Source organism: Sapajus apella, unplaced genomic scaffold (genome assembly GCF_009761245.1).
Source record: "Sapajus apella isolate SASKATOON/1434 unplaced genomic scaffold, GSC_monkey_1.0 scaffold46, whole genome shotgun sequence".
Classification (NCBI taxonomy): Eukaryota; Metazoa; Chordata; class Mammalia; order Primates; family Cebidae; genus Sapajus; species Sapajus apella.
In genome coordinates, this window is record NW_022436986.1 from 4,807,204 (window position 1) to 4,833,055 (window position 25,852).

General features: G+C 48.5%; 1 protein-coding gene across 1 annotated transcript in view; it reads right to left on the reverse strand.

Moving 5' to 3' along the window:
• The window catches only part of GABBR2 (gamma-aminobutyric acid type B receptor subunit 2), a 421,806-nt gene that overhangs the window by 91,781 nt on the left and 304,173 nt on the right, over positions 1 to 25,852 (reverse strand). Inside the window, exons 9-11 of the mRNA XM_032240167.1 lie at positions 20,942 to 21,022; positions 15,308 to 15,458; positions 12,078 to 12,210 (exon numbers count right to left, since the gene is read on the reverse strand). Coding sequence (XP_032096058.1) covers positions 12,078 to 12,210; positions 15,308 to 15,458; positions 20,942 to 21,022 — 365 coding nt within the window. The remainder of the gene's footprint in view (positions 1 to 12,077; positions 12,211 to 15,307; positions 15,459 to 20,941; positions 21,023 to 25,852) is intronic.

The window sequence follows — 25,852 nt, forward strand, 5'->3', positions numbered from 1 at the left end:
AGGACACACCCAGAGGGAGCAGCTGACCAACCTGTAACACCCTCCAGGGACCTCAACACACTTGTAAAGCTAATTTATTGACGTGGCTGTGAAGACCAATGGTCTACAGCATTTTTGATAATGTTCTCTTGAACACGTTCAATTTTACATATGAACATATACAGAACATGGCATTTTAAAAAGGATGGACAAAGATGAAGTAATATCATTTTTTACCTCATCCTGTGGCTGAAAAAGATCTATTTTGAGGAGATGTGTCACTCCAGTGTGCTAAGCATTTTTTTTTTCTTTTTATGAGATAGGATCTCGCTCTGTTGCCTCTATTTCCAGAGCTCAAACAATCCTCCCACCTCAGTCTCCTGAGTAGCTGGGACTGCAGGCATGCACCACCATACCTGGCTAATTTTTTTGATTTACAGTAGAGACAAAATCTTGCTATGTTGCCCAGGCTGGTCTTGAACTCCTGAACTCCAGTGATCCTCCTGCCTTGACCTCCCAAAGCATTAGGAGTACAGGCATGAGCCACTGCGTCTGGCCTTAGAGTGCTAAGCATTCTCCATATTTGCTTTGACTTATGTTTTCTTTGAAACAATGATTTCCAGGCCACTTGTCTATTGTGAGGGCTAAATTCATTAAGACTCAACCATATAATTAGTCAAGTTAGTTAAAATTCAATAATATAAATTTAACCTGGCATCTGGAAACTGCAATATCCTGCCATAAACTAAAAGCAAAGAATAGCTGAGGATGCCGAGGAAGTGAAGGGTTAACACAGCAGGCCCGAGACCGTTATCCTTAGAAAGGTTTGATTTGAAGGCTGGTCCTTAGCTGGTATGTGAGAGCTTGGATTCTGGACAGTTCCCACCATTCCCTCAATGATAAGAGCAGCTCACTGTGCCTGAACTGGTCGTGCAAACAGTGTGGTTTATGCTGAACACTGCCTTCCTTCTGGAAGTCTGGAATTTTGTTACGTAGTAGGCAGACGGTGTCGACATATCCAGCTCCCAACTAAAAACCCTGGGCACGGCATCTCTAATGTGCTTCCCTAGGCAGCGTTTCACACATGTGGTTGCTACTCATTGCTGGGGGGATTAAGCTCGTCCTTTGCGACTCCACTGTGATATGGCTATCAGAAGCTGGCACCTGGTTTCCCCTGGACTTCACCTCCCCATGTGCCTTTTCCTTTTGCTGGTGTTGCTGTGTATTCTTTCAGTGTGATAAGTCATAGCTCCGAGTATGACTGTATGCTGAGTCATGAGAGTCCTACCGAATCATTGAACTTGGGGTCTGTCTTGGAGACTATCAATGCTGCACCCCATTGCTGTCTGGTGTAGGGAACCGACCAACCACCTTGCCTTTGGGAGTGTTCCTGCCTACAACCACTAGACACCTACGGCCAGGGCTTCACGGTCAGTCCCCGGATTAAGTGTTAGCCCAGTTTAAGTCTCTGGGATTTAAACACAGCAACGTCCCACAGAGCCCTCGGGTTAAACTCCAAACTCTTAGCAGGGCACAGCCCCCACAACTCCACCTTTTCTGATATTCCTCAAGTCATCCTGTCCTGCTCAGCCTTTCCCTCACACCACACTGGCTCATGCTGCCAAGTCTGACACGCACTGCTTCCTCCATGCAAAATGCCATTCAATGTTCGATGTTCTTCACAATTTCTCACGCATCCTCTGAAATCCAAACTTATGAGCCACCTCCTCTGAGAAGCCTGCTGAGGAGGTCATGGCGGCTTCCTCCTCATGACGTCTGCCTTCAAGCACGTTTCTGCTCTGCTGGTCACACAGAGATGACATCTATCTGATTACCTGTCTGCCTCTCCCACTAGATGAAGCTACTGGGAGGCACGGGATGCTTTGCCCACCTTTACATCTCTGGAGCCAAGAGGAGACAATCAGGCTGAATGGGCCAGGTTAGGAGGTTGTGAACTCTTTGTCACCACAAATGTGCAAGTTGAGCCCGAGCAAGCAAAGGAAAGGAAGACCATAGAGAGCTAGAGCATTTGATAGCAAAAGAGGTGGAGTTCATGGCCTCAGCATCTCCTTCCACATGCTGTGTGGCAGGTAGTGAGCTCCCTATCACTCCACATATTCAAGCAAAGCTTGGAAGACCCCTCTTCTCCCCCTCCATTAGAATGCTGCAGGGGCGTTTCCTGCACTGAGGAAGGTTTCATTTAATGACATCCCAGGTGCCTCCCTTCTATGTGGCTCCGTGTTGCCAAATAAACTAGAAGGTTTCATTGGAAGGGTTCTAATGATTCTGTTTTCCAATATGTTGCCTCCAGTACAAGTCTCTACTGATTCATCAACACCAGAGAAACAGCTACTTCACTTTTTCTCCTAAAGTCTTATGTGTGTTTATTTTTCTGATGTTAACATCTTTCTTTTTCTCCCCTTAGCGATCAAGTACTCAGCCCCCTCTGCAAACTGCGTTGAACCTAATACATCCAGGGAGAAGAGAAACTTTAGGCAGGCAGTTCCCAGCTCGGTCCCAGCTATGAAAAAGGAAAAAGAAATGAGAGCAAATCTCCAAATGGAAGGAAAAATCTATGCCCACAACAATTCTGCTCAGCTGCTTGCTCCATCAATTTCATGAAGCATGCCTGGCACGGTGAAGGGCTTTCATTGCCCTTCTGGGGATCAGCAGGAAAATGGACACACAATCTCTGTGGGCAGGCCTGTTCTGACATGAAGGGCAGGACTGCTGTGCTCCGGGCCTCCTTGACACCACAGTTTCGTGTGGGCCTCAGGCCAACAAGTCAGAGGGAGGAGCAAGCCCTGGTGGCTGGCTGGACACAAAAGGCAAGTCACTCTTTTACAGTCCAAAACGTTCTCTAAAGGGCCTTTTATTTCATTCTGACTGCCCACCCCAGGCCATCAATAGTGAGAAGGAGGGAAGAAACTCCCAGACTGCCCCAAAGCAAGCCCGAGACCGCTGTGAGGTATGAGGTGGGGGAGCTGAGAGGCCTGAGGTCTCCAGAGCCCATCTTGTCTTCCTGGGACAGGGGCGACAAATAAATCCTAACACAATGAGACTCTGAAGAGCAGCCTCTAGAAACAGCTCTGGAAGACCCCGTCTTGCTCAGGGTCTATTAGGTAAGACCTGTACGGACAATCTTCTCTACAGTTTAGAGTTCAGCAGAGCCTTTCTGGGGGAACGGTGCCAGGGGACACTGGTGACTCGGGACCTGAAGGAGTACTTTGGAACCCAAGACAGGGCCTAGGGGATATCTTAGGAGCCTTGGGGGCAAATCAGAGAAATGTGCCCCCTCTGGGCCCTTTCTTTTTTTTGAGATGGAGTCTCGCTCTGTCACCCAGGCCGGAGTGCAGTGGCGTGATCTCGATTCACTGCAACCTTCCCCTCCCCGGTTCAAAGGATTCTCCTGCCTCAGCCTCCTGAGTAGCTGGGACTACAGGTGTGCACCACCATGCCTGGCTAATTTTTATATTTTTAGTGGAGACGGGGTTTCACCATGTTGGCCAGGCTGGTCTCGAACTCCTGGCCTCGTGATCTGCCCACCTGGGCCTTCCAAAGGGCTGGGATTATGGGTATGAGCTACTCTGTGGTCAGCTAAGACACAGTGCCTGGCCTCGGTGTCCCTTTCTGAAGGACTCCTCTCCTCAAGGACCTTGTAGTCAACAAACTCCAAGAACTTGGCTCAAAGGGCAGATCAAAGCCAAAATTCAGCTCCTGTCCCTGAAGCTGACACCCTTGTGTCATGCAGAAAGTGCACAACTGCCCTTGGCGGCCTTGGCTTGGGCCACAGAACACCACAGAATGAGGGAGAGGCCTTTCTTCCTATTCCCCCTACAACCCCAGAAGGTGCGTCAGGACTGGAGGTTGGGGAGCCTTTTGGAAGTGCAGCATTCTCAGATGGGTGGTGGCAGGAGGAGGGTGGGACATGGTGGGGAGGGGGCTGCTGTGTGCCTTTCTGCAGCTCTGTGGACAGAAGACACAGAAGAATGGGTATCAGGGCCAGAGAGGAAGGACTGAGTGGCCACGCCATGGTGACTACAGCTGCTGAGAATTTTGTAGGCAAGTATGGTATATTATTTAGGACTTCCAGAAGTAACTGGAGCTCACTCAGAGGGGTCCCTTATTTTAAGTCTTCCTTGATTTGTCCCTTGCTTCTGGGCCTTACTCATTCCCCTAGGTCTGTCTCTCTCAGAGTACACAGCATAGTAAATAGGAACTGTTTGTGTAATTAGGTTTTCTGACTGCACTGCCAACTCCCTGAGGACCATGATCTGTGCCTAGTAAGTGTCTGGGAGTGTTATATGAATGAATGAACCGTGGGAACAAGAGTGCTGAGCAGAGCCAGAGGTTGGCCCACATATGTGGTGTCTGGGAAAGGAGGCTATCATCCTGCTTATTGGCTCGGGAGTCTGGGGAGTCCCTGGTTCCTGCCTCAGCCTCCTCCTCTGGAAGGGAGCTGGGGGTGGGGAGGCCACTGTCTTCAGTGGGCATCTGTACCCCATCCAGGACTCTAGCCGGCCCAATCAGGCCCTGTAACAGCTAGTCCCTGTGGCCCTCTCCCCCAGCTGGTCTGGACCTGCCGGGCAAGGTCACCATCAAACCCTGTGGGTTATCTCCTGGCCCACCAGCCTTCCCACTGCCTTCTGAAATCACAAGGCATGTTATCATGGCCGCCATGAGAGTCCACCTGCAGAAACAGCCCCCAAACTCACATTATTAAATTGTTTTACTTCTCAAGTGCCTCAAAAAGAAATCCCCACACAACAACAACAAAACAATCATAGGTTTATGGTCTTTTAACTAAAAATGTTTCATTAATTCCTACCAGGCTTGAAATTACTGGGAGGCCAAGTGGGTGTTCCTAGGCAGCCTTTACCTTTCTAGTTAGAGTTAGAAAATCTCAGTACCCCCATGAGGGCAGAAGGACATCACACTTCCCAGATCAGTGCCTGGGCCTCCTGCGCCCCATCCCTGTCCAGCTCCTGCCCATCCTGAGCAGGGTGAAGAAGCTAAAGGTGTGCTTTGGGACTCAAACTCCACCCTGCCAGCTGTGATGGGACTGCCTTGCTTCCCGAAGTTCGAGGATGGAGGCCACACCCTGGTGTCTTCCAGCCCAGGAGCTCCTTCCCTCCCACAGCTGGGCCCCAGGAGCAGGCTTCTGGTGCTTCCATTTTTTTTACACAACCAGTCTCCAAGAGACAAGCACAAAATAAAGCACCAGGTACTAATCTTATTCCTGCTCTTCGAAGTGTGGTCTGGGGATGTGGCATCAGCATCCCCTGGGAGTGTCAGGAATACACAGGCCCCCTTCTGGACCTGCTCAGCCAGAACTTGCATTCTGTCCAGACCCCCAGGTGGCTCAGTGCACACTGAGCAGCACTGTCTGTGCTAGCAGGAGCCGGGATGGGGGCCTCCCTTTGGCAGGGTGGGGGAAGGGAGGAGCAGCTAGGGACTGGAAGGAGACAGGAAGGGCTTCTGGGATGCTGGTAAGGTCCTGCTTCTTGATATGGATCCTGGATTCACAGTTGAGTTCAGTTTGTGAAAATTCACTGAGTGGCATGCTTATAACTTATATATACTTTTTTTTAGTAGAAAAATAAATAAAAGAGTTGGGGTGGTCAGCAAGTAGAGCAGCTGGGAGCTAAAACTGAGCCACACTCTTCTGAGTACCCCTCAGGGCAGCTCTGGGCCAAGATTGCTTCTTAGGCCAGATTCTAACCACTACATGGCTGCAGCGTCCTCAGAGGTCCTGCCTTGTGTCATTCTCACCTCCCTCGCTGCCTGCCCCAAGGCCTCTTTCAGCACTCAAGGTGGCAGAGGCAGCCACCAGCTTGGCTGTGACTTAGGCAGAACCCACGTCTGTTCCTGCTCCAGTTTGGGCAGAGCAAGGCCACAGAAGGCCAGAAGTTGCCAGGGGTATCTGCACCAAACTGGCCAGCACCAACTGGTTTTCCCAGACTCTTTAAAAAAATTTTTTTGAGACGGGGTCTCCCTCTGTCACCCAGGCTGGAGTACAGTGGTGTAATCTCGGTTCAATGCAACCTCCACTTCTCCAGTTCAAGTGATTTTCCTGCCTCACCCTCCCAAGCAGCTGGGACTACAGGCATCTGCCACCACACCTGGCTAATCTTTGTATTTTTAACAGAGAAGGGATTTTACCATGTTGGCCAGGCTGGTCTTGAACTCCTGACCTCAGGTGATCCACCCGCCTCAGCCTCCCAAAGTGCTGGGATTACAGGCATGAGCCACCGCATGTGGCCTCCCAGCCTCTTCTTCAACCTAAGTTTACTCTGCTTTATCAGTGTCTCTCTTAATGGGATCCAGAGGTGAACACAATTATCTGGACAGAGTCCCACCATTCATTCACACATAATGATGACGGCTAAGATGTATGAAGTCTTACTGTGTGGCAGGCTCTCAGTGCTTTACATACATGATCTCATTTAATCCTCACAACCCTACTATTGTCATTCCCATTTTACAGAAGAGTAAACTAAGGTTCAGAGATGTTAAATAAGGTAAACAAAGCCACACATTAGGAAGTAGTGCAGCTGGGATTTGAATACAATCAGTCCCATAGCAGAACCTCTCTCTTTTGTGCTAGACACTCTAATATAGTCTGGAGAGGCATCAAAAATGAAATAATAGTCTAAAACCACTCAATTGTATACATTAAAAGGGCAAAATATATGGTATATGGATTATAGCTCAATTTGCAAAAATCTCAGACAAAAATTTTGGTAATATTGGCTGGGATAAGTAGTTACCAGATTCCTAAGAACTTAGTTGGCCTTTTTTTTTCCTGGTATTAGCCAGCTAATAAAAAATCAGAATTTTTTTTTTTTTTTTTCCTTTGGAGATGGAGTTTCGCTCGTTTCCCAGGCTGTAGTGCAATGGTGTGATCCTGGCTCACTGCAACCTCTGCCTCCCAGGTTTAAGCAGTTCTCCTGCCTCGGCCTCTCAAGTAGCTGGGATTACCGGCATGCACCACTACGCCCGGCTAATTTTGTATTTTTGTAGCGACAGGGTTTCTCCATGTTGGCCAGGCTGATCTCGAACTCCCAACCTCAGGTGATCCACCCGCCTCAGCCTCCCAAAGTGCTGGGATTACAGGCGTGAGCCACCGCACCCGGCCAAAAATCAGAATATTCTTGTTTTCAAAAAGAATGGAACATCTCAGGCATCTTTGTGGTTCAACAGAGCTAGTTTTAAGCTTCATCCCTGTTGCCTAGCAGTGTGTGACAGAGCTTCAGTTTTCTGTCCTGTAAGGTGGGGACAGCGAACTTGGCCTTGTCAGGTAGTCGTGAAGGAAAGGCTGCTCCTGGCTGAAAGCCAGCCTTGGCGAATCACAGTGGCTGAGGGCACAGGCTCGAGAAGTTAACACGAAGCTGTTGACTACCCCACACCTGAGAATGCTTCTGAGAGCCCGGGAAGCTGTGTGAGGCCCACGCTGGGATGGAAGGTCCACCTGGAGCCTCCTCATCCTGTCTGCATTCTTACTCCTCCCACGCGTGAGCTGGGATTTCTGCCTCAGATCCACAAGGAAGACGAGTGCTTTATCCCTTCCCCACCTGCCCAGCTCCTTATCTGAGCAAACAGGGCCTGAGATCCCAGAGCCAGGTCAGCTCCACTGTGGAGGTCCCTCTCTTCGCCCTGGCAATGGGTCCCTGGCCCACCCCCAGCACCGTCCTTGCAGGCAGCTCCATGTCCACAGGGGCCACGTTGCTATGGTGACTCCACTACCCACACAGTGTCCAGGGAGACAGCACAGGGTATATCTGGAGCTGTTCTCAAGACTTGCTGAAACCGGCACTGACAGGCTGGGAAGATTCTGGAAAGGGTCAGAGGGAGTGGGGGATGGGAACTAAGAGAAACTGCTTCCCTAGCATAGCACTGTGTGTGTGTGTGTGTGTGTGTGTGTGTGCGTGCACGCGCTCACACATGCACCCACCCTCGTCCCAGCAGAGGTGTTGCCTTCTGCTGTTGCTAATCTTCTTATTGTGACTGTCGTAGGTTTGTGCCTGAGGTGGTGTTCATGGCTTCTCACTGTGTTAAGCTGCTATACTGAAAGCTAAAAGGGAAAAAAAGCGGGATGTATATGGCAGCAGAGCAGACGGAATGTCTTAGGATGGACCATATCTGAACTTGACCTCATGGTTTACCTTGTCCCCTGTCCTTTAAGATTTCTTACAGAACCCAGCGTGGAACACTAGGAAATGACACTGTGATGGGGATGCAAGGTGACGAACTGTGATGCCGACCCCTCCTCCTACACCCATCCACGCGGCACTTTCCCTGAGTTCCAGGCGGCTTGTCTGAACCGTCTTGTTTAACCCACACTGCAATCCTGCAGAGGGAAAACTGTGATGTTCATTGTACAGATGAGAAAACTGAGGTGAAGTCACTTGCTGCAGTCAGGAGATAGTAAGTGGAAGAGGTGGCAGTCAAAGGCAGGCTGCTGTCTGAAGACCCGTGCTCACTATACTATGTGGTCCTGCTTCTCCTTGCAGCTCCCCGCTCGTGGGAGTTTGCTGGGGGCAGCCTTCTAGGTCTGAAGAACAGAATCCATGGCACCAAGTGACATTAAGGAGCGGCTCACCCTGGAATAGCAGGTGGAATGGAACCCAAATTTTACCCATCAGGGACTGATACTCAGGCTCTAAATTGAGCTTTAATTTCCTCTTCCTGGGCGATACTGAAAATTGGTAAATCAACGACCCCAGCCCTAACCCATGTACACATCTGTGCTGACCCAATTCAATCCAGAGTAGATCATCTATGCCTTTTCCCCACAGTCAGGCATGTGGACTCCCCTTTACAGAGCTTCTAAAACAGCCTTGAGTGCAAATAAATTAATTCTCAGGGGTGGTGAGAACCAGGCCCTACCATCTTTTTGGGTTCTCATGTTCAGAGCTGATGCTGATTTGTGAAGTGCTTTATGATTTATTCATACCAGCCTTCTCTAGCTTCCCAGGACAACCTTCCCCTCACACAAATGAGCGTGACTCCCAGAATAGAATGTCAGGCTTCATTAAAAAGAAAAGCTCTGGGTGTGCGGGATGTCCCTGTTTTTGCTTCCTAGCCTGCATCACCCTGTGGTTGTCGAATTGAGGTCAAATTTGAGAAAGCACCTGTGCTTTCATTGCCTTTGGCTTGTGAACAAGGCGAGATGTCAGGAACTTCTTTCTGGGAAGGAGAAAGTTTCTGAAGGCTGGGCAGCCCTTGATGTCTGCTGCAGGAGTCTCTGCAGTGGAGACTGAAACTCAGGCCAGCTGGTGGCATTTCCAGGTGGCCAACAGCAATTGATGAGGAGATGGGCAGAGTAGACCCCCAGAAGGGAGTGGGGCTGTGGTGGAATGAGGGTAGGGTTTTGCTCCACTGGTTCTCAGCTGGGGGACCAAGGTAAGCCCCTCACCTCTCAGGGATGCCACTGAGGAACTGGAGTTGCCAAACTTACCCCCACTATCATTTTTTGAGATGCAGTCTCACTCTGTTGCCCAGGCTAGAGTGTAATGGTGCAATCTCAGCTCACTGCAACCTTCACCTCCCAGATTCAAGTGATTCTCCTGCCTCAGCCTCCAGAGTAGCTGGGACTACAGGCATGTGCCACCATGCCTAGCTATTTTTTGTATTTTTTATAGATATGAGGTTCACCATGTTAACCAGGCTGGTCTCGAACTCCTGATATCAGGTGCTCTACACACCTGAGCCTCCCAAAGTGCTGGGATTACAGGCATGAGCCACCGCACCCGGCCCCAGTATCATTTTCATTACTGTAATCATCATAGTGTCCTAAAAATTGGGGAGGAGGTCTAAGCGCAGATGGAAGAGAGAACTCCTCATTTAACTTCATCAGCATCCCTCAGGAGCAACCTCTTCTTCAGGCCTCACCACTGCCCAGGAAAGCTGGCCATAAAAAAATTGTATGCCCATGAAATTGTTAGGCATCTCAGGGCACAAAAGTCATGCTGATGTAGGAATATCAGAGACTCAGTGCCCTTCACACTTCCGCTAAAACTAGTAAGACTTCCATGTGCTTGGTCATCATTCTAATGTCAGAAGGCCACACTCTAGAGAAAACCCCACTGAAACACACCCACAAGGACTTTTGAGCAGCTCAGCTTCTTTGGAAGCTGACTCCAGGCACTTGCGTCTCTTGTATTCATTCACCTCTTTCACTCCCAGGGCAGAATAAAGCAGGAATGAGCCAGTGCCATGCTCGGAGTGAGAAACTCTGAGTGGGCAGAGTGAGCCGAGTGACCCTGGAGCACTGGGATTTGATGGCCCTGCAGGTCCCTCCAGGAGAGGAGAGGTGCCTGAGCACCCCAGTGACCTCAGTTACTGGGGACTTGACCACACACTTCTCAAGGCACTTCCCAATTAAGGATAAAGTAAGTGTATCTGTAGACCTCTCCCTGGCTAGACAGCTCACACTGAAATTACCGGTAACGTGAACAATTTCTTGATGATATGTTAACAGTCAGTCCAGTCTAATCATTCACAGAAATCAGGAGAGCAAAATCCCCTGGACTGTAAGATCTCAGGGGGTTTCCCTCCTTTTCATGTGCTGTGCAGAGCAGAGGGACTGGACTGGATTCAGTCTTCAAACTCGGGGGTGTGGGTGGGGACACATTTAAGGGGTCCTTCACTTAGGCACCCCTCACTGCTAGCCTTCAGCCCGCATCATCCAGCAGTGGGCAACACTGAGGCCTGCGAGCAGCAAATGCAGTCTAAAAAGGGCTGCTTTGCAAAAAAGGGCCCACACTGCTCTCAGCATCTTGAAAGAAAACAGCAACAACAAAGGAGTGGCTTTTGGATTAATTGACTCAACACGGATCTTTTGACCATCCCCTCTAGCTCTGGTCTTCCAGGCAGGGGACTGGATGAATTATTGCATCTGGGACTCTAAAGAGACCCAACTGGCTAATCCTGTTTGGACAGATCATAGTCAATGTCCAGAAATAAATCTCAACTGGTTACTTTATTCTTAAAAAGTTCATGATTTTTTCAACTGAGGGTTAGTTCCATACAACTATTAAGTGATTGCCAATACATAATCGCCTTTAAAAAAATAACTAAAAGGCATTTCTTTGGGCATTACAATTCTAAAAATGTTAATTTTAAAAATAATCTTTCTAAAATACAGAAAATAAATTATGCTGCTTTGGACTTCATTAAATGTAAATACATATATCTCAATAGGGATGATACCGCCCCTTTGGGGGCAACTGTTGGTTCTTGAACGTGAAGAAACACTACTCTTTTTAATGTATAAACTACAGATATACATAAAGTACACAAACAGATATACATTATATTTCTGGTATTAAACTTTCGTAAGGGGAATCATATGGGAAAAATGTCTAAAAATGCTCCTTAGGGGAACAATAAGGAAAAAACTATTTAAGAAAACACCACTTAAATAGAAAATAACAATCACAGCTTTTACCATATGACTCAAAGTCAGACATACAAAGATCTATCATCATATTCTTTGATGGTTTTTGAGGTAGATGGGAGGATCTGTGCCTTCTCAAACGATCCTGACCCTGATCCTGACCCTTGGTGCTGATGCTTTTCTGGATAACTTTTCTCCCTCCTTTTCTATGTTACTCTGTCATTTCTCAGTGGGTTCTCTTCTAACAGTGGCCTGTTAAGTCCATTATATATATACTTTTTGAGACAGGGTCTTTCTGTATTTCCCAGACTAGAGTACAGTGACACAATCACAACTTACTGTAACCTCGACCTCTGGGCTCTAGCAATCCTCCCACCTCAGCCTCCTGAAGAGCTGGGACTACAGGCGCACACCAGCATGTCTGGCTAATTTTTTCATAATTTTGGTAGAGACAGGGTTTCACCATGTTGCCCAGGCTGGAAGTCCATTATCTTAATTTTACAGGCAGTATTTATGCCCATTCTGGCCTGACAATAACACCATTCTTCCCTGTTGAGCTGAAGAACTCCTAAATGTGTTGTTCCCTGCCTGTTCATGTATTTTCATGTATTTCTGGGTTTGCATCCATGTTTTTGATGCCTGAGGTCACCAAGAAAACTTTCTATCATAGGCCACTGGCTTATGCAGAATGACTTACGGTGCAAAGTGTTTCAAAGGTCTTTTCAGAAACAAAGGATCCATCAAGGCCAAAGAGAAATATGGACGCATAGGAGAGCATCCCTCCAAGGATAATAAGGTTGTTCATGTATGGACTCGACATCTTTATAAGCCTGACAAGAAAAAGAGACAACAGATGTAACAGAACTGTTAATTTAGTTATTCCTTCAACAGGTATTTTCCAAATGCCTGCTAGATATATATTGTTGCTCAGGCTAGAGGGGAGAGAGAGAGAGAGAGAAACGGAAATGTGCTGTGGGACCACAGGGGACACATCAGCAGGAAGGCCCAAATTTCCGGTTGCTTCTCCCCAATACCCAGGTGCTCACTCTGGAACCTTCCCCTTACAGAGAAATCACTAAAAGCCCTGCTCTCCTCTACCCCTCTTCCCTACTGTTTGTCCTTCACTAAAAGACCTCAGACAACTATACATTTCTAATCGCAAATTTCCCTGCCTCCTTTGTCAGGTTCCCATTACTTTCCCAGGGACAGCTTGTCACATCAGTTTCTTCATCCATTAATTTTCAGTTTAAACAAAAGCATTAAGTCAACAGGCTTTTTTTTTGGCTGGCGCTGGGAACTGATGTCAATCCAGAGAATGTGAGATGTAACTTTAGCCACGTTCCCCACAGCGAGGAGGAAGTCCCACACCACACTCCCTGCCTTGAGTGGACCATGTCAAGAAGGCCAAACACTGAGTCTCGAGGGTTGCTTAGGAAAGCTCACACTGTTCTGTGCACAAAGATGGTCACACACCACACGTGGGCAGGAATACCTCTCCCAGTTGCTGGGTGACAGAGGCAGACACCAGAGGCCCATCCCATCTACTACCCCTGTCCTACTAGGCTGCAATGGGGAGCAGGGAGTGTTCTTTACACTTCCAGACTGCATCCTTCTCTGTCCTTTCTTCCTAGAGCCCTGCGTGGCCCCCAGCTGCCCAGCAAGCCAAGGTCATCAGTGGGCTGGTAGGTACCTGGCTCCCCCAGCACAATCAGCTAAGAAGGGCTTCAGGTTTCAGGCACCCTGTGGTTGAGGGGCTCTTCCACAGATTATAATTACAGCCAATGGTTCCCTAACATTTTCCTTTGCATTCTGCAGTTCTGTTAACCCTTCACATTTAAAACATGCGATGCGTCAAAGGGAGAGGGAAATAAGAAACCGGATGCTCTTCTTCTGTGGACTGCACGCAGGCTTTTAAGTTGGGGGCACTGGGTCCAGGGCTTAGACTCTGCCACTCCATAAGGGTCATACCTTGACAAGTCACTTAGCCTGGCTGAATTGGTTCACCTGTATATGAGATAACTGATCCTGTTGCCTTGGACACTCATGAAGCTGAGATGACGTTGGGTCCCTGGAGGTCCTTTTGTAAACCGTGAACTACTTAGGTGCCTCCATTCTTATTACGACAGCAGTCAGGGGAGGGGAGAGTCTGGGAGTTGCGGCGGGCTTCCCAGAGGAGGTGGGCCTTATGGGATGCATAGCATTTAGGAAGAGAGAAGTCGGGGGAGGGACTGGGAATCACAATGATAGTTTCTATCTATCTTTCTGGAGATTTTTAAATAGCCAAGCCAGTAAAAAAAGAAAACTTCACCTGGATGCTGGCCTTTTAGAAAGAGTAATGGTAACTTCCACCCCAGGAGGCCCAAGAGGGGGCGGTTAAGGAATTCAAGGAGTTTAGGTTATGATGTGGCAACTTGCTGTTTTGATGGGGCTTCCTGAGGCATCTAGGGATGTCAATCTAACACTGAGAGCCGACTATGTGCCCAGGCCTGTGCCAAGTGCTCAGAGGTATGGTCAGCATTTAAGATGTGTATAGAGCAGACAAAGTTGCCTCACTTTTTTTGGTGGTAGTATACGTGCTATTTGTGGTAAGAAACAGGAGAAGAAAACTCTTTTCTGTTTTTTTCAGGAAATAGGTTTGACCTAAGCAATTGCTATCAAAAAAGCCAAAGAACAACAAAATAACCTGGACAGAGTGGCTCATGCCTCTAACTCCAGCGACTTGGGAGGCTGAGGCAGGAGGACTGCTGGAGGCCAGGAGTTTGAGAAAAGCCCAAGGCAGCATAGTAAGACTCTGTCTCTACAAAAAGTAAAATTAAAAAACAAACAAAAACAAAAACAAAAAAACAAGCACATACATGCAAAAGTCTAGAGCCTCCAAATTCCTTCTTTGCATCAGGGAGAAATTTAAAAATCTCAAAAACCAAAAAAGCTATTTTCTTCAAAATCAGGCTTGTTCCTGGCAGCCCACGAGTTCATGCAATGTGGCTTCTGGGCACCATGGCAGAGCCATGGCACCAGGTAGGTGGTCACTATGGATGTCCCCAAGATGGCCCACGCTCTGAGGCCCTGCTCATCCCACAGCTTGGGGCTGGGTTCAGGGATTTGCTATGGAAACCAAAGAAGCAAAATGCACTTGGTAAAAACCACCGCCTGGAGTAGTGGCTGGTTCTTCCCACGATTGACCAGAATAACTCAGAGTGAGCTTCTCTCCTCTGGAGAATTAGGGGCATGTGGTAGGGAAAAGAAATTAAGACAAGAAGCCAAGGAGACAGGCTCTGCCACGAGTACACAGCAGCACTCCATCATGGAACTTAGGGCTCTGCTCTGTGATATGAGGAGTTATCTGGAGGGTCACATGGGATGATGGAAGGGAGGGCTTCCTGGGCCATAATGAACTATACCAGTGGGAGTCCATTTCACTGGACTTTGTGAACCCCTTCAGTGGTGATTCCCAGCGATGCTAGGCGATAGGGGCAAAGAAGTCTGGGGAATTCTGTCTTCTATATCTTTCCTCCTGGACCTTCACAAAGTACAGGAGTATATCTACAGAGTATATCCATGGAAGGCCCACAGACTTGGACCCTTCGATTTTATTCAGCTTCCTCAAACTTATTTGACTACACTCCTGTGCAACCAGCAGCCCTGCCTCTGTGTGTGTGTGTGTGTGTGTGTGTGTGTGTGTATGTGTGTCTGTTATATGTGTGCATGTATGTGTATGTGTGTCTGTGTTATGTGTATGTGTGTGTGTGCGTGTGCTCACAAGCAGATAACACCTACAACATCCTAGCAACTGAGTAACACACTTTGGGAAACTGCCCTGCAGACCTCTGTGTCCCTGGTAAATCTGTCATATGGTGCTCTTTCACCGTATCCACAGGCTTGTCAATTCAGAAAGTGATATTGCAGAGGAGGACCAGGGTGGCTTACTTCTGATTCCGGTTCTTGATGTTGAAGAAGAGAAAAGCACTGGCCATGATCATTCCAAGGATGGTGAGGGCAGAGAGGATGCTATAGAGAGGCAGGGAGATCTTCCGCAGCTGCTCCAGGATAATGGTCTTGTCTTTTGGTGGTTCGGATCCTAGAAGGTCAAGAAGAAGACATCAGTGGGACCCAGTGCAAATCATTCCCAGAGAAGACCTTTGCCTTAGTGTACCTGCCAGCCAGCCAGGCCCTGTGCACAAACTCTACACAAGGCACATCTATCTACTGGGTGAGCCAGATCCGGCAGTTGGCCAGTCTCCCCAACAGGGAGCCTGAGCCAGGACTTATTTCTTTCTCTAAATAGAATCAATAAAGAATTTGTGATGCATTTAATAGCCATTAGAAGACTAGAATTTGATTTGGTCTAATTACACTGTTGAAAAACCATCACCATTTATCCCCTTAGGTAACAACGGCCTGGAAGCACAGGGCTGGGTGATGTGAGCAGGTACCACTGGGTGCCTTTGGGGATGAAGAGCCTCAAGATCTTTGCTCCTACGCATACATAATAAATGATCACTCCTCAACAGGACAGATGCCTTGCCTGTTGGTTCCATGGTGACACATATGTGCTCTGGCTACAGAATTTCTGCTTCAATGTCATCGTGTTTTAAAAGCTCTATCTGGCTTTCTGTTTCCTTAAGACTCTGCGTAACTGTGGGAGGCAGAAGCTACCTTTCTCTCCCTGCTGTGCCAGAATAGGCCTGGAACTGTGAGATTCCATTTCTCTATGTGACTGCAGAGGTGCGCTGCTCATTCTTCAAGAGTGCCAGGAACCTGGGGAACCTTGAGAGTTTCAGGGAAAATCCATCTTTCTGTCCTGTTTTAGTTTTGGCAGGCAAAGACTGGTTTGGGATGAGGGATTCAGGGACTCCCCAAGCTTCCTGCAAATTCCTCTTTTTAAAAATTATACTTTAAGTTCTGGGGTACATGTGCAGAATGTGCAGGTTTGTTACATCGGTATACACGTACCATGGTGGTTTGTTGCATCCATCACTCTGTCATTGACATTAGGTATTTCTCCTAATGCTATCCCTCCCATAGCCCCCCACCACATGACAGGCCCTGGTGTGTGATGTTCCCTTCCCTGTGTCCATGTGTTCTCATTGTTCAACTCCCACTTATGAGTGAGAACAGGCAGTGTTTAGTTTTCTGTTCTTTTGTTAGTTTGCTGAGAATGATCGTTTCCAGCTTTATCTATGTCCCTGCAAAGGACATGAACTCATCCTTTTTTATGGCTGCATAGTATTCTATGTTGTACATGTGCCACATTTTCTTTTTCCAGCCTATCACGAGGTTGTATTGCATTTGGGTTGGTTCCAAGTCTTTGCTGTTGTGAACAGTGCTACAGTAAACATATGTGTGTATGTATCTTTATAACAGAATGATTTATACTCCTTTAAGTATATGCCCAGTAATGGGATTGCTGGGTCAAATGGTATTTCTAGTTCTAGATCCTTGAGGAATCGCCACACTGTCTTCCACAATGGTTGAACTAATTTACACTCCCACCAACAGTGTAAAAGCATTCCTATTTCTCCACATCTTTTCCAGCATCTGTTGTCTCCTAACTTTTTAATGATCACCATTCTAGCTGGCGTGAGATGGTATCTCACTGTGGTGCAAATTCCTCTTAGTTTCTCAGCTGCTATTTCAGGTCAGGTTTCTGCTGTGGAACTGTGAAACTTCAGGGCTGTTCTCTCCAGCAGGGGTCTGCGGAATCAGCTGGGTGTTACAAAGTGGCCAAGCCCAGGAATTTGGGAGCCCCACCAGGATCCCAGTTATGCCTCTTCTCAGGAGACAAGCAGGAAAGGGGCAGACGTGGCAGCAGAGCGTGAGAACTCCCTTAAACATCTGGGTTTAAAGCACTGCTAGCAAGTTCAAATGTGTTTAGAAATATTCAGTGGCTTTGGCTGGGCGTGGTGGCTCATGCCTGTAATCCCAGCACTTTGGGAGGCCAAGGCGGGTGGATCACTTGAGGTTAGGAGTTCGAGACCAGCCTGGCCAACATGAGGAAACCCCGTCTCTACCAAAAATACAAAAATCAGCTGAGTGTGCTGGTGCACACCTGTAGTCCCAGCTACTTGGGAGGCTGAGGCAAGAAAATCACTTGAACCCGGGAGGTGGAGGCTGCAGTGAGCCAAGATTGTGCCACTGCACTCTAGCCCGGGTGTCAGAGTGAGACTCTGTCTCACCAAAAAAAAAAAAGAGAGAGAGAGAGAGACATTTAGTGGATTAAAAGAGTTTAAACCATCTAAGGAATTTAGGGAAGTTGCCAGGTTTGAAAACAGCAAGGAACCCGCAGCCACGGTTAATGTGAAGCCTTAAGCAATTCCATGTAAAGTAACTTTTTTAAGAAAAGTGGCGTCAAGGGGCAAAAGTCTGGGCTAAAGCAGACACAAAGAGATGGAGGTAACAACAATTCTTGCTTCCAGAAGTGAAAGCTTATCGTCTCAAAGCTTATTTCCCCTCTGCCTATCCCTCTTCTCCAAACACCTGGCTCAAGTGCCTTCTGGCTACCAAATGCAAGAACAGTCCCAGGGTGTCTGTGAGTTCCTGGCCAGAAACAAGCCCTTCTGTAGACACTGAGAAAGGAGACTGAGGTTTGGTTCACAGGTAGTATGATCACTAGTGAGTTTGGGGTCCACTGTGTAGAAACAACTCCAGAAAATTGACAGTAGGCGAGAGAAAATTGTCTCCTTCTTACGCTTTCTTCTCTTCCTACAAAATGATGGCTCTACAGGGGTGTCTTAATTAAGACTTTGTGGAAACCAAAAGCTTGGTTTATGACTGTTAGCAACAGCAAAAGTCCCGAGTTTTCTTGCTTGCTTTTCATCTGGTCCATTCATGCATTATTCATCCATTCATTGCCATTCACTCATTCATTCATCATTAATGATGATTAATCACAATTAATAATCAACTCCCATCTGTCAGGCCTGGGACTGGACACCAATGACACAAAGATGAAAAATACATTATCCCATCCTTCAGGGAACTTACAAACTAGTCGTAGGAAAAAAAGAGAAACGCGCTAATGAGCAATCCCATGTATTGAATGCCTATGACAGGCTAAGCAAGATTTATTTTCCCACTTGATCCACACAACAGCCTCACAGGTAGTTAAGATTATTCCCACTTGACAGAGAGGGCAATGTTTTTCTAGGTGTTAAGTGGCTCTTACAGCTAGTTGGTGGCAGGATTTGAACTCAGATCTGCCTAACCCTGAAGCTTGTGCTCTAACCACTACACAAAGCTGCCAGTGACGCTGGGGTCCAGGCGATGTGATAACATCAGACAGGAGGCCTGAGCGTGAGCAGGGAGCAGAGTGCAGTCCTGCCTGACAGAGTCAGGAAGTGCTACAGAAAGGAGGCGACGAAGGAGCTGAGTCTTGGAGGATGAGTAGAGTAGGTGGCTGTTGGCCAGGAAGACGAGAAGGAAAGGGCATCCTGGGCAGAAGGCACAGCATGAGCCAAGGCTCAGTGGTGTTTCAGGATAGTTGAGGAGCTGTAAGCAGTTTGGTGGGGGGGATCTGAGAGAGGAGACAGAGAAGTGAAGAGGGTCCCTTCCTGGAGGCCCTGGGCCCACAGCTCTGAGTGGGGCTCTGAGCAGAGGTGGCATCCTAAGCCTGGCATGACAGCGAGGGCACCTTGGCTGCTGAGGGCAAAGTGGACTTAAGGAGGGAAGGCATCGCAGTGAGAAGCCTCACTGGGGCTGGTGCAGGGGTCCGAGTGAGCGGGGCTGACAGCCGAATCCACACTAGGTATGGACAGAAGGCCTAGGCTCTGCCCTAATGGCCCTGGGCTCTGTGTCAGAGGCTGACTATTCACGGTCTGGGTGGTGGGGGAGGTCTGAGAAGCAGGAATTAGGCCTGGCACAGCTGCTTCCTGTGTTCTCTCGGCCTGGGAGCAGAGTCCGAGGCTGAAAGGCAGGGCCCGGGCATCACAGTGAAGACCTGGTGCCTTCTGACCGCTGTTCAGCCACTGTCCTGGCTGTGGATCCCAGCACCACCAAATTCGTGGTTTTCCTGTCAGTTGTGTTTTGTGTCTTTTATTTATTTTGTGCTTGAATCTTTTCTTCAAACCCAGAGTCCTTGCTCAGTAAACCCCGATCTGCCCTGTCTGAGAGCAGACAGGGCAATCTTGGGGGTCAGGGGCATGGTGGTTAGAACAGGCTGTGTGAATTTGGAGTGTCACCCTTTCTAAGCCATTTTCTCAACTGTACAACAGGGAGAACAGGACTTGCATACCCGCCTTTCAGAATTTTTCTGTGGCTCCATGAGGTAGCAGGTGACGATATGTCTGGTGACAGCTCCCTCAGTTGGGATGGGTAGGCCCACCTGAGTCTGGAGACCACTCCCATTCTCAGAGGCTAACTGGAGTTTTGCTTTGCAATGTTCTCAAGGCGGAATCCCTCAGGTCCAGTGAAAATAGAGGAACATGATAAGAGTCTAATCAAAGGGTCTGTGGGACAGCCTTCTCTGGTGCCCTTGCTTTCAAGAAGGAACCTAAAAGTTTCTGGCACAGAAAGCCAGCTGTCCTGTCCCAATTTCTGCTGACCCAGTGGAGTCAAAGTAACAACATCAGAGTGCTATGCATGTGGCAGCTTTTCTATGGCTACTCAGTGACTAGACTGTGTGTGTCCATACGTCTATCCACTGTCCATCTGTCTACTCATCCACTCACCCTTCTATTCACCTATCTATCGACCTACCTATCCATCCATCCATCCATCCACTTGATCAATCCATCCATCCATCTATCCAACCATCCATTCATTCACCCACTCATCCATCTGTCCACCATCTACCTGTCCATCCATCCACCCACCCATCTACCCACCTGTCTATTCATCCATCCACCCATTCACACACCCATTCATGAGTCCATCCAATTATCCATCCATCCATCCATCCACCCACTCACTTGATCCATTCATTTTGTCATCAGATATCACCAAGCCTCCAACATGTGCCAGACCTTGGCTGGTGCAAGGAATTTAAAGTCAAATAGGATCCAGTCAGGGGCTCATAGCTGAATCACCTAGTAATATCAAGGTAAAGTGACAGTGGCCACAGGAGAGGCAGAGAAAAGACTGTGGAAGCAAACAGAAGGGAGTCATCAGCTAAGTTGGGTGGCAATTACAGAAGCCTGCACAGAAGAGGCGTCATTTGAGCTGGTCATAGAAGCTGAAGAGTTGTCCTCTAGCAGAGGAGAAGAAATAATCTTCCAGGAAAAGCAGCAGATAGACAGGCCTATTGCCAACCCAGTCAAACTCTTTGCCAGGGGAGAAGATAGACCTAAATTTAGCAGGACGACATTTAAAAAGAATTACTCCTGGCCATCCAATGGTTTAAACATCTCAGTGTGCACTTCATACAAATTCTAGTGACCCATGCCAGGTGCTGGAGCCCATACAAGTGATTGGAGCCCTGTGCTCAACGATTGAGTGTATGTGTTGAGGATGTTCCCTTGACCCCATGAAGCCAAGGATGCTGAGCTTGCCCCTAACCCTTAGACAGTGTCCAGGCCTGGGAGCAACTGGGCAGGCCCCCTCCTCTGAGAAGCCCACCTGCCTTACCTTGGAACCTGATGGTGTCATTGATGATCTCCAGTGTGTCAGCCACAGCGTTGTACTCTCCCACCTTCACCTCCCTGCTGTCTGCGGGGAGCAAGAGACAGTGGCCAGTTAGACTGAGATCTGGGTTTGTGTCTGGGTGCTCCTACTCCAGGCTCTTGCTCCTCTCACAAGCCCTGGATATATTCTTGCAGGCTTCCCTGTCTCCAATGCCTCTTCTGGTTAGAATCACAAAAATTCTAAACCGATCTATGCTGGAACATTCTCTCATACTGTCTCTGTCTTATCAACTAGTTGTCCATCCTTTACTTCACACCTCACAGATGGGGAGCCCATGCTTCCTATAACTGTACTCTGCCTGGTACCAAGTTCTTCCAGGTCACTGAGCTGAACTGTCTCCCTGTAACATCCCCCACCCCCCCCACTCAACTGGCTCTGCCCTCTAGAACCACACAGACCACTTTTGCTCCATCTACCCTAGGATAGCCCCATATACTTGAAGACAAAGACAGGTCATTTAGCTGACACCATCCCCCAACTCCTCCTTACAGAACAGTACTTCAGTCTCCCCACTTCCCCACCCCAGCCCCTCTGTGGGCCAGATTCCACAAAGTCAGTCTTTCTGTAGAGTGTGGACTCAAGGACTGACCAATGCACTTTAGGCATGATTTTGTCAGCAGCAAGCAGAGGTGACCATCCTCTCCCTCGTTCTGGAGTTTACATTGCTATTACATACATCCTCAGGTGGAATTAGCATCTTTCAGAAGCCACATTGCTCTGCTGTGTCACACTAAGCACAGTCTCCCACTGCCCTTCATTCCTTGCACTTGTTCAGTGTGTTTTTAAATCCAAGTGGTGCATTCAAATTTACTCTCATCTTTATTAAAGTTCTTGGTGGGTTTAGTTCATTATTTTGGTCATTGTCAAGGGTAAAGAGGATGAAGACTGGTCCAGAGTGGTGGCAGAAGAAATGGAGAGGGGCATCAGACTTAAGCAAAGTTTCTTTCTTCCAGGTGAAATCAGGACAACTGAGTGATCAAATGGGAGATGAAGAAGAGGGGGACCAAGGTCATCTGAGGTTCTGGTGGGGATGAGGGGTTTCAGTTCCTATCCCTGTATTTGAATCCCGGGAGGGGTTCAAATAAAAGGTGAAGAATAATGAGTTCCATTTCCAATGTGCTGAGCCTGTGGTGCCTGTGGAGCATCAAGGCAGAGATGCTCTTGTGTCCAGAGCTGTGGGGAGAGGTGCGGCTGGGGGTGAGCTGGAGTCATCAGTATGGAAGCTGGGAATTGCAGTAGGAGGCAGGAATGAGACCCCCAGGGGAAGTGAGCCAAGCGAGAAGAGGAGAGGACTGAGTGCAGACTCCAGAGGAGCCCTGACCCCTGGGAGCAGGCAAAGCAGAGACCAGGAAGGGGTGGCCAGGGTGCAGGGAGCAGGGTTCTGGGAGGAACTGGGCATCTTAGAAGTCAAGGAAGGGCACACCTTCACCATAGAGCTGGCCAAAGTGCCACATGCCACGGAGAGGCTGGGAGAAGCCTCTTGAGCAGGGTCTGAGGATCTTGCATCTGGGAGGATACCAGTGACCATGGATGAAGCAGATTCAGGGAAAGGATGTGGTTAGAAGAATGGAACAAGGGGCAGTGAGTCTGAGGGCAGAGATGGGAACCCCAGGGAACAGCAGGCTTGAGAAGAGTGGGAAGCAGTTAGAAAGGGCTGGGAGTATCGACCGAGCCCCTACACTGTGCTGGATCAGTGCTATTATGTACATTTTCTTGCCTAGCTAAAATAGCGTGTGGAGTAGGTAGTCTCAGTCCTACATTAAAGACAAGGAAATGGGGGCTTAAGACAGTTTATGGCTTTGCCCAGGCCCCAGTGGTATTAAGAATAGAACCCAGACTCAAACCCTGAACATTTTCCATAGCCCATGCTCTTCCCTGACATGGGGCTGCCTTGATGAGATTCCTGAGAGGTGACAGTTTGTGCCAAGTGCCCACTCCATAGACTGCCTGTTACTCCTGAATGCTGGAAGCACAAAGAGGACTGTCCACCCATCCCCAAACGAAGGCCTCAGTGAAATGCAAGTGGGTCCCTTCCGGAGCTGCAGAACTTGGCCTGCAAAATGCCGAGAGGCTATATAGGAATTCCAAGGCACCCTGAGGAACCGCCTCCTGGGCCTCTAGCTCTAAGTGAATTTCTTTGCAGAAATGCAGATGCGCTGCTGGTACCTTAGAAACATTTAGAAAACAGAACAGGGAATCCCCGGGGCCACACTTCTACCTGTGTTCCTCTGACCGTGTGTGGTGGAAACAGGGGCTGTAAAAGTCACTTCCTTCTCCGCACAAAGGTCCTTGCCATTTAGGGGGCATCACACTGCGCAAGCAGCTGTCGCTTGCCTGGGTCACCCAGCTCCTAAATGTCACATTAGCAGAATCCACTGGGGGCTCCAATATCCCTGCTCTGGCCTTTTGAAGTCCTGAGCCCTGCAGATGTCCCAATCAGGTCCCGCTGCTCAGAGGAGGCCCTGATTTATTTATCTGATGCAGGGAGGGAGTGCATGAAATATGCAGGTTGATTAGAATCAATCATCAAGAGTGGGGAATGATGTGGCTGGCACCCCGCTGCACCATGGCCACACAGTCCGCCCCTCTGACTCACACGCCCTGCTGTATGCACCGTCCCATGGCCCTGAAATAATACTCAGCTTCCCACCAACCGTAATCACCATAATCTCTCCCTGGGGGCAATGCTGGAGGCTCACAGGCGCTTCACAAGTTCCTGCATTTAACACTCATGGCAAACCATGAATTGAGCATAATTCATCCTGGTCTAAAGAGGCAGGAGGAGCCTCAACTAGGTTAAGTACCCACTTAGAGCCACGTGCTCAGCAGCGACCCAGCAGGTAACCAAACATGGGCCTCCTAGTTCTGAATTCAGCACACTTTTACCCTCATACTGAGCAGGGCTGCCAGTCATTCAGCCCACATTTGTTGAGTGCCTACTGCATGCCAGGCTCAGCTCACTGTATTTCATGATAAAGAATCTCTCAAAAGCAGCACTGCAGGTGGTGGGAAGTTAAAGTCATCCCCATGTCCTTAAGCCAGGTGGCCTTGGACATCCTGGACAGGGGAGAGATGTTTATACTAAATCCCCTAGTTTTATTATTTTATTCATTCATTCGACGAACATTACTGGACACCCGTCACGTGTCAGGCTCTGTGCTAGGGGCTAGAGATATACAGATTTTTTTAAAATCACAATTTCAGATCTTTCATGACTGTATCTGTAAACTAGGAACTTTAGAATTAATAGGAGGGTTAAAGCCGAGAATATATGCCAAGTTCCTAGGTTGGAACCTAACTTACAGTAAGTGTCCAATAAATTATGGTTATTTGATTCATGATGAAAGTAATGGTGGGCTCTATGTTAGGTTCCCAAGCACTCTTCATGTTTTCTTCCTGCCATCTGTTCCCCACCATGGTTCCTCCACTTGGGAGGTGGCTTTCCCCCCACTTTACCAAGTTAACCTGTCCAAGCCCTAACCCACTTCTTCCAGGAAGCCTTCCCTGAGTACTGCTCCTCCCCTCCCAGTGTCCTAGTTGATGTGGACTCAGGGTACTGTGCATGACAGCTCTTCATGTTGAAGCCATGTCCTATGTGTGTCCAGGGCTTCTGATTCCTGCTGGCCAGCCTGGCTTCTGTTGTCCCATGCAGTTTGGGTCTCATCTCTTGCACTCTGCTCAGGGCACCTCCTGAGTCTGCAGATGGAAGGACTATTGTCCTGTGTATTTTTGTATTCATTTGCACGCCAGCCAGGTGGTGACCGTGATAGGCACCAGCCTCTTAGTTTTTAACTCTTGGGCTCCTTGTTAACTCCACTGTGCAAACAAGGTCAACCGGTCTATATCTGGTCTGTATCCAATCTTATTTGGGGTATAGTAACTGCCAGCAGTAGATTTGTCTTCTCACTTGGTTCTGGTTCCAAATTGGGGGAGCCAGAATGTGTTCTTTAGAATTTGATTGTTGTTGAAAACACACACAGAGACAGAATGTATAACTCTGGGGTGTGAAACAAAAGATGATCTTGGCTCAGCAAAAATCAGACTCTAGAAATGTACTCAATTCTAGGACCCCTAACAAAATCTCAAACTCAGGCATAGCAAAGAGCTCTGAGCTAGGAGACAGGAGCCTCAGAGCTGGTGCTGGCTTTGCGGTCCCTCTGTGAGTAGCCCTGGGGAAGCCCCATTCCCTGCCTGGGTCTTGCTAAGTGAGTGGGCTGCATGGGAGATCTCTGCAGCCCCCAACTCCTGTCAATGATTCTGCAGCTGCTTGTAAGGGTCTTCCTCACTCCAAGCTAAAACCTGCTCCCTGCAACTTCCCCTTATGGGTGCTGGCTCTGTGCTGGGGCCCCAGGTCACTTCGGCACTAGCTCCTGACCATCCTTCAGACTTGGAATCTGGCTACCATGGGTCTCAACTCTGCTCTTCCCCAGGATGAACAGCCACTTCTCAGTGATTTTTTTCTTCTACCCCATCCCAACCTGCTCCCTCTCCCTCTCCCAGCAGCTGCTCTCAGTAGCACAGAACAGAAGCAGACTTTGTGCTCTACTACCATAAACAATATGCCATTGCTGGCAGGGCACAGTGGCTCACGCCTGTAATCCCAGCACTTTGGGAGGCCGAGGCAGCAGATTATGAGGTCAGGAGGTCGAGACCATCCTGGCTAACATAGTGAAACGCTGTCTCTGCTAAAAAAAAAATACAAAAAATTAGCCAGGTGTGGTGGCTCAAGCCTGTAGTCCCAGCTACTTGGGAGGCTGAGATGGGAAGCGGAGGTTGCAGTGAGCTGAGATGGCGCCTGAGATGTCACCTCTCCAGCCTGGTGACAGAGCAAGACTCCATCTCAAAAAAAAAAAA